The 13,925-nt window shown below is 44.2% G+C and overlaps 1 protein-coding gene across 1 annotated transcript; it reads left to right on the top strand.

Annotated features, from left to right (window-relative positions):
* Window positions 1-3,889: 3,889 nt before the first annotated feature.
* Window positions 3,890-11,334, top strand: LOC126547373 (uncharacterized). The gene is made up of 3 exons (XM_050195351.3): window positions 3,890-3,998; window positions 9,766-9,977; window positions 10,984-11,334. Exons 1-3 carry the CDS (start codon window positions 3,980-3,982, stop codon window positions 11,236-11,238), a joined length of 486 nt encoding a protein of 161 aa, XP_050051308.2. The 5' UTR covers window positions 3,890-3,979; the 3' UTR covers window positions 11,239-11,334.
* The last annotated feature ends 2,591 nt before the right edge of the window (window positions 11,335-13,925 follow it).

The raw sequence follows: 13,925 nt of genomic DNA on the forward strand, positions 1-13,925 counted from the left end.
ACCTCGTAAGGCTCGTAAACCCTGGATAAGCGCCGAATGTCTTCAAATGATAAAACAAAAAAACTATCTTCATAAACGCTTCATCAAAAGCAGACCACAGGATGACTTGGCGCGTTTTAAGACGTATCGAAACAAAGTGACGTCTTTTCCACGCCGAGCCAAACAAGAGTATATGGAAAAGTTATTCAACCCAGACGTGTTAAAAAGGAGTGACCTTGTATGAAAAACAATAAATGAAATTTTGAATCGAGGTGCACATGCCAGCGGCATGCTTGAAGTCTTAGTAGACAACATACCACTGGGTGGAAAATTATTAGCCGAAAAATTTAATGATTTTTTTCGTGTCTTTGGCAGATAGCAATAGTGCCCCCCCGAATGTCAAATGCCTTGATTCGCGAGTTCCTTCCACTGCATTCTTGATGCCAACAGACACCAGCGAAATCGAAGCTTGCCTCTTGACCCTCCGCAGCAGTACCTCACGGGACATAGATGACCTTAAGATTCAGCCAGTAAAATAAGTAGCCGAAATAGTAAGCCCAGTCCTAGAACATATCTTTAATTGTTGCCTCGAACATGCAGTGTTCCCTAAACGAATGCAGATTGCTAAAGTAACCATTGTTCATAAAGGTGGAGACAAAAACGACCTATCAAATTATCGGCCAATTTCTATTCTTCCGATTTTCTCAAAGTGTTTTGAAAAGATACTGTATACGCGAATGTCTAGTTTCTGTGGGAAATTTAATATACTAACGCCAAGCCAGCATGGTTTTAGGAAGAACTTTTCGACAGAGACTGCACTTCTAACCCAAAAAGAACTAATCTTAGAGTCCTTTGAGCAAAAGCTTTTCACTCTTGGTATTTTCATCGATTTCTCGAAAGCGTTTGACCGCATCAATCACCAAACAATGTTAGCCAAACTCGAACACTACGGTTTTCGCGGAAAATGTCTTGACATAATTAGATTCTACCTCAGTTCTCGCGTCCAACAAGTAACAGTAAACAGCGAACTATCAGATGTTAAACATATTTCTTCTGGCCTTCCGCAAGGAAGTGTTCTGGGACCTCTGCTTTTCCTCCTTTATGTCAACGACATAGTCTGCTTAAGTATGATCCCAACATTTGTGATCTACGCAGATGATACCACTCTGTTCTTCCGAGCAGCACATGTACGAGATCTTGAACAGCAAGTTACAGAGTGTCTGCGCCTACTTCATGAATGGTCTGAATCGAACTCGCTAATCATAAACACGAAAAAAAGTAAAGCTGTATTATTTAGGCCTCGTAACAAGATTGCTTCTACTCCACAGATCTGCTTAAAGATGGGTTCGTCGTCCATTCAAATAGTTCCCGTGGTCAAAAGTCTGGGTGTTTTCTTTAACGAAAATTTATCGTGGGAGGATCACGTTGAAACGGTCAGGGGCAAGTTGTCACAGGTTGTTGGTATCGTGTCACGACTGCGATATTTCCTACCGAAGCGTGTTAAGCAAATGCTGTACAATGCACTGTTTTCTTCAGTCGTTAATTACTGTATCTTGGTGTGGGGCACGACGTCATTTACCAATATCAGACGGCTGCACAGGCTTCAGAAGAGAATTGTTCGAAATATTGTTAATGCTTCGAGATGTGAACATACCGCACTGATCTTAGCGTCACTTGGCATCACCCCCTTTCCCATACTGGATGAAAATTTACTGTTAAGGCGGTATAAAACAAGTATAAGACAGAATAATACATTTATGTTAGACCTGGCAATTTTGAAATCCAAGGAACTTAAGTATGCTACCCGCACTGGCTTCACGTGGTTTGTGCCTAAAACGCGAACGAATTATGGTCGCCAAATGCTTAGCTACATTCTTCCACAGACGATAAATAACGCTCTGTGAATTGATGTAAATTTATGTACTGCTGAAACTCTTGTCATAGTGCTTTGTGCTTGCTTTTGTTTTTGCCTGTAATGTTCAAATACTGTTTGATTTGTGTCAATGTTACTATTGCGAATGCTTTACACATGCTGTATGATACACTGCGATACTGTTGCCAAGTCATTGTAGGGTGCGTTGACCTCTGTCAAGCCTTTCTTCTGGCTTTTTGTCGACGCACTCAACATCCTGATGATGATGTTGAATAAAGAATTGATTGATTGATTGATTGATTGATTGATTGATTGATTGATTGATTGATTGATTGATTGAAGTTGCAGCCAGGATACTACGGTTCGCAGCGAGATTGCCACTTCGTATGTCTGCTGAAATGCCCATGAGATTTTGTGATTCATGGATAGCATGGGCACATGCAGCAGGCTACACAAGAAAGCTATCGCTCGCCTTGGCAGGCATCTTCCATGGTTTCTGCCAATTTTTTTATTCTAACAATGTAGCATCAATTTATACAGCAAACTCAACCAAAATTTCGCTAAAGCTCATGGATATATCGTGGTATCTATGCCAAAATGCTGAAGAAGAACAGCTTAGCAAGACCAAAGGTCAAGATGCTTCTGTGAACGCCACCACTTTTCTGACATTTTGTGCATAGCAGAGGAGTACCTCGCCCACTTTTGAGCGCCCAAGCTGGAGTGCAAGGCGATCCTATACATATTCTATCAATTGGAGTCGGTTAAACCCCTTCACTACACACGGCTCATGTGGCGGGGTCGAAAGTGACCGAAACTGACTACGAATCACGGTTTTTGGTGAAAGGTGGTTGATCGGTGCTCTGACTGTTGGTGGCCTCATGAGCGCTTCTTTAACAATAGCACCCGCTCTTTCATTCCCCAGGACTGCCATGATGGAAACGCATCAACTGGAAAAGAAAATTACATTCCTTGCTTCTCAAATTCTTGATTAAAGGCAGGGATTTCCGATAACATTTGTTAGGAAGATCGCCATGCCAGAGTTGAAGAAGTGCAGGTTTTGAGTCCATCAAAACGAAGATGTTCTGTGCAGCGCACCGTTCGAGTATGCATAGCGCAGGTTTAATAGCAGCACCCTCTGTAATTGTCGATGTGACCAGGAGATCTAATAGGCCTGACCATGCGACCACAAGGGAAAAGACCCAACATGCAGCAGTGCAAGCGCCTTCGACTACGTTGACTGACTTGTCCGTGTTCAGTCGCAGATAATCTTGGAAAATTGTGCCTAGATGTTCAAGCACCAAAAAGCTTGCCTCTGATGACGGCGTGGAGTGCTTGGAGAGCAACCCAGGGATACACAGTTCACAATTAATGTCCTATACCAACCAAGGCTAATCAATCCGCTACCTCTCTGTCAAATCATCTCGGTGCCACATAAATGCGACAACTAGGTCTATTGTTGAGCATCTGAAGGAGGGCTTTGCCAGGGCGAAGATTCGAGTGTTCGCAGTGTTATGTAGCCTAAACCAGAACCTCACCATACCACGGGGCAGTCTTAAATAATGAACAATATCGCACACAGAACCATCGAATTACGCAGATTCGACATGCATGTCTGTTCTCTAAGGGTTCTATTGCGATTTTACTGCTAACGCTGGCTGCATGCATACTTCTCCTGGTATCGCGATACGTTACGGTGAAGTGCTATGCTTATAAATGCGTGTTTTTTTGCTTAACAACTCGTCGTGCGGGTTCTTTTCGGTTGCAGCCAACGGGCACAACATGTTTAGCCATACTATATCTTGCATTGCTGCTCGATAACATTTATGACGGCAAAGGTGTCTGAAATAGAAGTGCGTTTGTGACTTGCCGCGAAGACGCCGAGGGGATACTGCTTCAGTTTGCCGAATAAACACACCCCCTTTTCTTTTATTATCTTCCTCGCTGCGCCGTTATCGTCCCCGACGAGTAGGCCCACACAAGTGCTTCACGCCAGCTTATCACATACTCTGCTGACCGGGGCCCCCTTACCTGAGATATCTGAAGCGTATATATGACGGCGCCGGTCTCTTCTCTCCGCAACTCGACAGAAGTGACTTCCTGTGATCTGCTGAGCGCACCGCACTGACCATGGCTACCAACTACGACGGTATGTGTAGGACGGCATAGGCCGTCAAATGACGCATGTTCATAGTCTCAACGCGCAGAGATATTTTCATTTCGTGATGTTTTTTTCTGCAGATACGCGCTGACGGCTTTGAGTTAAGACGACACCTAGCGTGTAAGCTATCATGGCATGGGAAGCATTTCGCCATTCAATGAGCAGAATGCGCGTAATAATCTGCCTATTTTTGGTGCAGATGAAAAGAAAAAAAAGAAGAGGGACAAAGAGAACGTAAAACGAAACAGTGGATCTTAGTTTCTTCCGCCAGAAGGCGGAAGAAACTAAAACCCAGTGTTTCGTTTGCACAACGTAAAAATTGTGTAGACTTGAACTACATGCAGATCTAATGCAATATGCGGCGTCGGTACCGGCTGAAAGAGTCGAACGGAGCACGGAGCTCTCTTTAAAGGTTCTACGCGTAGGGTTCAGTTTATGTACGCGGAGAAGGAGCACAGTCCTCGATATTGCTCTCGTTGAGCTGTAAATGCACGGAGAAGTGTTTAAGTAGAGTGACAAACTAAAATAAACGTATAAGAGATGGCTTACGTAAGAGTCGGAGTCTCCTGAAACTGCGAACGTCTGTTGTAGTGCGTTTAAGAAAAATATATCGTGTAAAGTTAGGCGCGCGAAAGAAACACTGTTTCGCACTCGCGTATTTTAACAATGCTAATATCTGTGATGATGCTAGCCAGTGCCCTATTATACTATAAGAATGTAGTGACTTAATCTCAGTCATTTGACAGTCCTCGGAGGAGAGGATAGTATGACCTGGGACGAAGCACCCTCGCGTGCGCAAGACCACAACAACTTTATTACACTTTTTTGAAGGCGACTGAACTGCACGGACAGCTGTGACAATCAGCAAGCATTTCTCTGCAAGTGCATTCACACTAGTAGCCTCTTATTTATTATAATTTTGTAATTGTTTTCCTTTTTTCTTTTCTTTCTTGTTTTTTTTTTCCAACGCAAGCGTATAGTGTAGCCAACTGGGTACGACAATGGTTAACCTCACTGCCGGTCCTTCCTCTTCATGTCTTTCTGTAGCTATAATAGACATTCTTTCTTTTCTTCGTCTTTGATTCATATTATTTGTCTTTCAATATAGCACATACATAACCATTTAACGCCCTTTCTTTAGGAGGAAAAATGAAGCGGGAATGCAAACTTCACAACCGAGCCTTTTGTCAGCGCATCAAGAGATACAAGGGCGGAGTGCAAAAGCACCAGAAAGGGGGGGGGGGGGTGCGACATATGCACTAAGAATAATAAGTAAAGTACCCAGAACTGCAACAACCACTCTAACATGCCTGCTTTATTATAGCGGCAGTGGCATGAAATCGACACCGGCGAGCATTTGTATAGCGCATCACACCCTTGTAAGCGGCGACAATGCTCCAGGAAGGCAAATAGAATTAATGCGCCGGGAGATCTAGGGTAGATCGAAATGGGTAAGTCGTCTCATGTCGTGCATGCGAACGATGATGTCTCGCATTGAGAGAGAGGAAATCTTAGACGGCTGCCCGCGTGTGCTCTCCTCCACACACTGGTGAAATGCACTCGCCAGAAACCGGTTCCGGCTGGTTTCGGATGTGGGGCCATCCACCACGTGTAAACACTGTCGCATAATATGACAATGATCTGCTAAGAAACGCGCCATGTTAAACTGTCGCATTCACGTAAACGCGGTTTATGAATACGTAACGACATTTTGATGCGATTATTGGTGAGTTTGCTATAGCACAATCTTTTGTCACTGTGGCACGAAAACAAGCAAAACGTAACAATAAAATAATAATGGATACAGTAAGCGCCGTATGTTCACCATCAGTCGGAACTGACAGGAATATGCAAGATTTCTGCTTGCAGTCTGAAATTTTGGTGTTTCGTTTTTTTTGTCCTCTGACCTTATTTAATGAGTCTTTAGTTTTCAGTAAAGTACTGTTTACTCGTGCGACCACGGGGCTATCTGGAGTTGGCTGGATTAGGAGCCTTCGGCTCTTACAGCGCTTCAATTCGTACTCCCATATCGTGTACGGAACTAGGCAGGCGGCTTACGCCAAGCGCCCCTCAACTCTAGAATAAAACCGAGTGTTGGTAATTTTGCGACAAATACTCTTTCAATCCAATTACCTTGGGCCCCGTAGCAGCAGTGACGACACACACACACACACACACACACACACACACACACACACACACACACACACACACACACACACACACACACACCCTTTTTCGAGCACCCGTTGGAAGGAGCACTCGAAAAAGCAAAACAACAAAGCACACCACGATAATTCAAACGCAATTCAGCATCGGCATCGTAGAAGATAGGAAACATGAGACTTGGACAGACTGGTTAAATGACCCCCAAAGAAACACAAAATTATTCATAGAGTTCTTGTTAACACCGGCTTCACGGCATTAATGAACACTTTGTCCTCATAAGCAAAGCCAGGTTGGCCTCGCCAGCGTATGTAGACTTATCATACAGTATCGCGTTATAGGACCTATCAAGTCCACACCACGAGAACACTAGAATTTTGCTTAAATGGGTTACAGCAGATATAACGTGCTTACATGTTTTATAATGACGATTTTACATTTTCTTAAGGTTCTCGCAGGGCTCAGCGTAGTTTCGGCGCGGCGAATTTTTAGTTAAGAATAGTATTAGCCCTGATTAAGGGCATTCAGCTGCCTCATGCGGGTAACTAAAGTCGATCCTGTTGTACGCCTGAAAATTTAGTGCGAGCACAAGAATGACTTCACGATGTCATTCACCAACCGAACTGAAATGTTGAGAAAAAAAAAAACCCGCCTAAAATTATGAAATTGCTATCGCCTCTTTCTTTCTTTCTTTCTTTCTTTCTTTCTTTCTTTCTTTCTTTCTTTCTTTCTTTCTTTCTTTCTTTCTTTCTTTCTTTCTTTCTTTCTTTCCTTGAGAGTGAGCAGAATGCGAGAAAAATTCAGGTTTAACACTTACAAAACCCGCTGCGGACTATGATGTTTGAAGTATCCGATGTTACTTTAATTGTATTGTTTGGTCGCCTTAAATAAGGAAAATATTTATCATCAAACAAGGAGTCAGACTAAATCGGTCGTTACCGTAGTGCGTGCGGCTTTTTCCTTTCGGCATAAAGCATTTGCTGATGGTCGTTGACGTCAATGTAGCAGCCCTCTTGCAGAGAACTTCAGCGGGAAAAATTTGGGTTCAGTCTTTCAGCAAGTATCAACTAGAGCAATGAAGCCGGGGACGAATTCACGAAAATCGCTTGCTTTAGAAGTGTTTGTAAAAGCGAATTCCCGCCATTCCTGATGCTGGACACATTATTAGCGAAGGCGACCAGTTAATGGCAAAGAACACTTACGAACAAAACTCTTTGTGAATGCGGCCTTAGAATCCTTCTGGGGCCAAATTTACAAAGCTTTTTCGTTCGGAAGTGATGTTCATAATATGTACAAAATCAAGATTAGAATTTACTGTTACGTGAAATTCTAGCATAAGAACGTCTTGTGAATTTGGTCCCTGAACCACTACCTATGTGGGCTGACTCCGTAAGAATGACTTTCTTGGTGCCTTAAGGGTGCTCGTCTGGCGACAAATGCACTTACACCCTTGGGCGCGTAAAAAAGTTGTTTCACACAGAGTGTCTGTAGCGACTTCTGCTTCAGGGAAACCTGGTGTCCGGCTACTTGGTTGATCATAACAAAAAAAAAAAGACTAAGTGAAGAAAATGACAACCATACGGAATACGAATTTAAGCTGCTTCTACGTCAGACTATACACTTTCCGGGGATATATTTGCTTGCATATTACTTCATCCTTGAAGTCGTGCAAGGACTCGACCAAGACGAAAGAGAAGAAAACCTTTAAGGAAGATTATTTTTATTTATTTTGAATGTAATTATCCACCCATCTGATCTGACTTCTCGATTCCACAATAGTTGTTTGCTCCCAGTTCTACCTTTTCCCAGTTCTTTATTCGTTCGGGCAATTATGCATACGTACAATTCATCCGATTCGTGGCCCATATCCCACTGTGAGTGCATGCCATGTCTTGAAGGATCATCCTCATCATCGTGCACTCTAAGGTGTATCAACTACCTTTTCTGGCTTCATCTTATAGCATCGGCAGCTTCAAAAGTGAATTCATACGAACTTGCGCAGGGGAGGATGATGATGAGGATGGCGTTAGTTACGCGAGAATCTAGCACTGCAAAGCCACGGTGGCAATTGCTTCATCCGAGTGTCTCCTTTTAAAGTGCGAGGATAAGCATGTCACAGAGTCAACTGCAGCGTTACCAAGACATACGAAGGCGATTATAAGAAGTAGAGGTAGAAAGCTATCACTTCACCACGTTCATCCTTTACCTTTTCAGCATATTACATTAAGCGACTCGATACTTTTAGCATTACTTGCTAAACGCCATTACTCGTTGAACAGATCGGTGCCTTCACGAAGCTTCAGGAGCAGGTGGAACACTCTCCTAAAGATTTAGTGTCCCTGTGGGAAGGTTAGGTCCTCCACGGTAGAGCCGTGCAATGAAGGCTGACTATTTCTTCTATCGTCACTGCTATCCGACTTTGGCAGGCATTCTCAGATCATGAACAGCAGGTTGCCATTATGCCTCAAGAGAAAAGTTTATAACAGCTGTGTCTTACCAGTACTCACGTACGGGGCAGAAACCTGGAGGCTTACGAAAAGGGTTCTACTTAAATTGAGGACGACGCAACGAGCTATGGAAAGAAGAATGATAGGTGTAACGTTAAGGGATAAGAAAAGAGCAGATTGGGTGAGGGAACAAACGCGAGTTAATGATATCTTAGTTGAAATCAAGAAAAAGAAATGGTCATGGGCAGGACACGTAATGAGGAGGGAAGATAACCGATGGTCATTAAGAGTTACGGAATGGATTCCAAGGGAAGGGAAGCGTAGCAGAGGGCGTCAGAAAGTTAGGTGGGCGGATGAGATTAAGAAGTTTGCAGGGACAACATGGCTATAATTAGTACATGACCGGGGTTGTTGGAGAAGTATGGGAGAGGCCTTTGCCCTGCAGTGGGCGTAACCAGGCTGATGATGATGATAATGATGATGATGATGATGATCCGACTTGCAGAGCTCCCGGATACGTCGCCTATTTACCGTTCTCCTACGGGCTTCGCGTATGGGGTCGTGCGATCCACTTTTTTTTTTCATAGATGCAAAAGAATACTTGCTCGAAGCCCTTTGGCGCGAAGCACATGCTGGCCTCACATGCCGATTGAACTTGGCAAAAAGCGCGGTGCGTCTGCTCGAATTGGCGAAAAAACAAAAAACACGTGATTGAATTGGGGGCGGTGGATCTCCTCTTATTTTCTGGCATTTGCCTGCACTACCCTAAAATATAATTCACCTCTCAGGGTGGTCGAACTTCAATGGACGCCCTGTGAGCGAAAAATAAAGCTTTCAGATTCTGCAGCACTGTTCTGATGGATTCACGGGACATTATTTACGCCTGGACAGGAGCGAGCGCTCAATGGAGAAGCCGATTTGTTTCGGCATTGTTCGATGCAATTTCTTTTCTTCGTCTTAACTTCTAATTAAGTTTTTCCTTTAATTAAGGTTTCGTTGGCGCGAAGTCGAAGCAGCCGATTGCTCCTTGCAGGGAGAATCTATGCTTTTATTTGATTGCGTTAAGCATGTGACCATTTTGCATGGCGGCATGTTTGCGCAGCGGCTGGCCCTTCATATTCTGCGTGAACTTTGTGGCGCAGTGACCAAGTACCAGCCGTGCTTTGAGTGGGTGACGTGCTTCCAGAACCGGCTGCCCTACCACGCTTTGAGCGCGGGAGAGTTGAACGGCCAGAAAGTGTACGTCGCGCGCGCGGTGCACGAAGGCGACACGCTCATCGGCTGGGCTCAGCCCGGCGTCGCTTGCTGCTACGTCAGCTGGGCGGGCGAGGCGCACCCGCACGAGGAGTACCAGGTGCGGCATTGCTTTTTGCTTCTACCTTGGAGAAAATGAAACGTTTTTCTTTTTTAAATTCTGTTTTCCACTCATGAGTCCCCGAAAATACAGGGCCGGGTGTGTAATGTGTAATGCGATAAATTTTCGCGTATTATTGAAATGAATTATTCATAAAAGCAGCATGTAATATAGACAGAACGAAACCTGGTTCTTAACTTCGTAGGTCAAAATATAGGCACTGAAGGTCCTGTCGAGGCTGTAGTGCAGACGGCCGTTAACAAAGACTGCTTTCTTGTTTCTCACTGGCCGAATTTTAGATATAAGGTAGCTGCGTATCCATAGCGAGAAATTACTCAAGTGGGAAGAAAATGCGGAAACGTGTAAGGAAACAGGCGACAGAAACCGAGAGTACGTCCCCGACGGCTCTACACTGTAGCTTACATTTTGCACGAAGAACCTATATCCGGGACATTTGCTTGGACAAATTTAAGCGCACATACTTGAGCCAGTTGACACAAGCGTATTAAACTAATTAACCAGGTCAGTGCTCCAATGACTTATTTAGACCTGCCTCACAAGAGAAGCCTCAAGTAAGAAGAATCATTTAGCTGCACTTGTCAAATGAGTCGTCTAGGCAGGCTCGTAATTCCTGAGATAATTCATTGCGAAAGCGCTATCATTTCCCCTCTTTAGCTGGTTGTGCACCGTTTAGTGATCCGGATAGTACAAAGTATATGATGATATAGTCACTGGTAGTAAACACGGCAGCCAACGTTACCATGCACCCGCACGTGGAACTGAGACGGCATGCATTAGGACAAATGCGTAGGCGGAGGCCAATCACAGAACCCGGTAATAGCATGTAAGTTACAGGGTGTAATCATGGATGGGGAAATGTTTCTCGTGACTTCCGGAGTAGGGTCCACCTCTTTCTTGGCTGGTCCCATGGAGCTGCGCGCTGAAGCGTGCGAAGGCACGTGCACGTGGATGATGCGCGTAAACGTGCCAACTGTTGCTTGCGCAGTGCTTGGCGACGGAGACCCCGGAAAAATTGGACTGGGTGCCAGCCACCGAAGGAGATGTGCCCATTGGCGCCTTGCAAGGCGGCAGCACATCCGACGGCGAGCAGTTGTTCATCGGCCGCGTACAGAACGGCGACAACGTGCTCGTTGGAAAGGTGCAGCCCAGCCACAAGGTCCTCTACGTAGCGCACGAAGACCAGGAGCTGAAATTCGACGAATACGAGGTCCTAGTCTGCAAGAAGCTCGAGCTGTGCTAGCTCGCTACGTCTGAGCTTCAGCACTGTAAGCAGAGACACAAGCTCGGAAAGAAAGTTGTACCTGCTACCAAGAATATTAATAAACTGTCAAGCAGACTTCGCGAGGCCTTAGTTTTTTTTTTTTTTTTGGGGGGGGGGGGGGCGGCACACACTTCGTCTGACGACGCTCGCTGACGCGAAGGGCAACATCCTTTGGTACAACCGCCTATAAATTTCAATATCTGAAATAAAAAAAAGATTTGAACAACTCAGGCAGAACACATCTTTGTGAAGCGAGAAGGGGGGGGGAGTGATGTCTGTTCATGTAAGCGGAACTTTCTTAGTTTTGTAGAACGGTAACATTGAAACACATCACATGGTATGTACAATGTGCAAGCCTCTGTATTTACAGATTACGACGTGTCTAAATGTATAGGGTCTCGGGTCATTTTTTTTCTTCTGTTCTTTGTGTGTGTTCTTCTTTTTTGTTGTGCAGCTGTCTGGATCTTCCGACGGGCGCCATTCGCAATTGAGAGAAAGGGTCTTCTGCGGTCTCTTTTATATACGTCTGATGACGTGAACTGAATCTTTCTGATTGGCTAGTAGTTTAGCGAACCTTTTTGCGGCAATATGCGAGACGCAACAGCTCTTGCTACTGTCAAAACACCACGTGCGACGATTTCCGCGCCTTTATATCGCTTGCTACTAAGCGCACACGTAATAAATCACGTGAGTGAAAAAAATAACATGAACTGCACAACCTTTACTGAAGCGCCACAGTAGACTGGGGCTTATTACATATTCATGAGAGTTAAGGGTGCTGTATGTGTGGTCCGAATTAGGCACCATATAAGCGCATACAAGATTATATATATCCGATGGCATGATTTCCATGAGTTGTAGGAACGCGAAGTCTTGACATCAATGTATACTTGCGCAATCGATAGAGGTTAGATCAAAGATACCTTGAAACCACAGAAAAGGGGCTAAGATATGCTTCACTTTAAATGTCGAAATTGGTCATTCTAGAAAACGGAGTAGTCGGCGCTGTTACCCTACAACAGGCATGGGATCGGTACCACTGCTCATGCACTCTAATGGCCCAAGATACCACCACGCCCTTCGTAGTTGAGCATGTAAACTTGCTTGTCTACGAATTCCATTAGTTATTTCCTTGCCCTATGCGCCCAGTCGTATTCACCACCAAAGAATTGTAAGTGCCTCTCTCTATTGTATACGTTTCTCCTATCGAGCTCTATCTCGTGCGTTTTGTATTGTATGTAAAAGCAAAAAAAGAAAAAAAAATCTACCGTCTGTTGAGAGTACATTCTTTCTTTAGGCCATCAATTCGTCATACAATAAATGCCGAAAAATAGTCAGAAGAATTAAGGATCAATTGTAGGACACCCGTGAGATCTCTGAAATGCTAGTGCTTAATTTCAAATACAGTGGATGGCGATGGGTACAAAGAAGTGAGGAAGAAAAGTGACTAGAAATCAAGTGACGCCGATGTAGACGATGACAGCAATTAACATGTGGCATGGGAATGGACATTCGATGAATGATTCTGTCATGCAATATGCTTTACGACTGGAATTGAAAGCCGTTGAAAGGAAGGAAAGACAATTATTTTTATATTGCCAACATTTCTTTCGCCGCGGGTTTAAATCCGAAGAAACTGTTTATTCTCCGTTTCTTGGCAATCAGCCTAGAATAGAGGCGCACCTAGACTGGAATAATCATCGTCAATCATCGTCACCTAGACTGGAATAATCGTCAATGTCATTGACGGAACGCGTACGTACTGTTCATCACGCCTCGATATCTCGGTAGTCTCGGTAATGTAGCGTGCCAGTTTCTCAGTAGTCAGATTTAAACTTGTGCTGCGTGCGGATTCTGTGCTGCTGCCGCAATGGCGACGATGGAGTTCGAGGTTCGCGTTGGCAGTCTTATGCAGATTGTAAGCGTGCTGACGATATCGGCCGTTTACTGCGTTGTTGGGGCTGAGAAAGCATACTATCGGATATTACAGTTCGAGTCTATTATTGCACATACCAAAGTCAGTAGTTTATTAACGTGAACAAACCTAGGGTCTGCTGACGTACAGACAACAAGAAATCAAGCAAAAAAAAAAAAAACGCCAAGCGCAAATAATACGCCTAAAAAACGAGGGAGAATGTGGACAAATACAGGAAGCACTTTGCATAACATGATAAACAACACAGATAGAATAAATATAAAAGCACAACTACGAATAATAACAGTTTACATCCAACAAAACACCAGGGTTAAGTTCTGAACAGAACGAAGGACCAAAATAGCTGAACAGTGTGGGGAAATGACTAACATACAATAATGTGAAGCTCAGGAAAGAACAATGACTGAATAAAGAAGAAAATGTATCTAGGTCCCCAAAATAAGTGTTATAAAGATTGTATTCAATGCACAGTTGAGTGTTCGCTATGGTAGGCAAGAACGTGGAAAGGTCTATGCTCCCTGGTAATTTCACGTGGAATTCGAAGCACGATGCAACAAAGAGGTTTGCGGTAGGTGAGGATATACCATGAAGCTTGATCGGAAACAGAAGGTAAGCGCGATCACGTCGGCAACAAGGTCATCGTAGTGACGATAATGTAACACTGCTAGAGCAAGGTCCATGGCCGATATGAGCAAAGCAATGATGTTAAATGCTTGTAAACGTTTTAGGG

This window comes from Dermacentor andersoni, chromosome 1, assembly GCF_023375885.2.
Source record: "Dermacentor andersoni chromosome 1, qqDerAnde1_hic_scaffold, whole genome shotgun sequence".
Lineage (NCBI taxonomy): Eukaryota > Metazoa > Arthropoda > Arachnida > Ixodida > Ixodidae > Dermacentor > Dermacentor andersoni.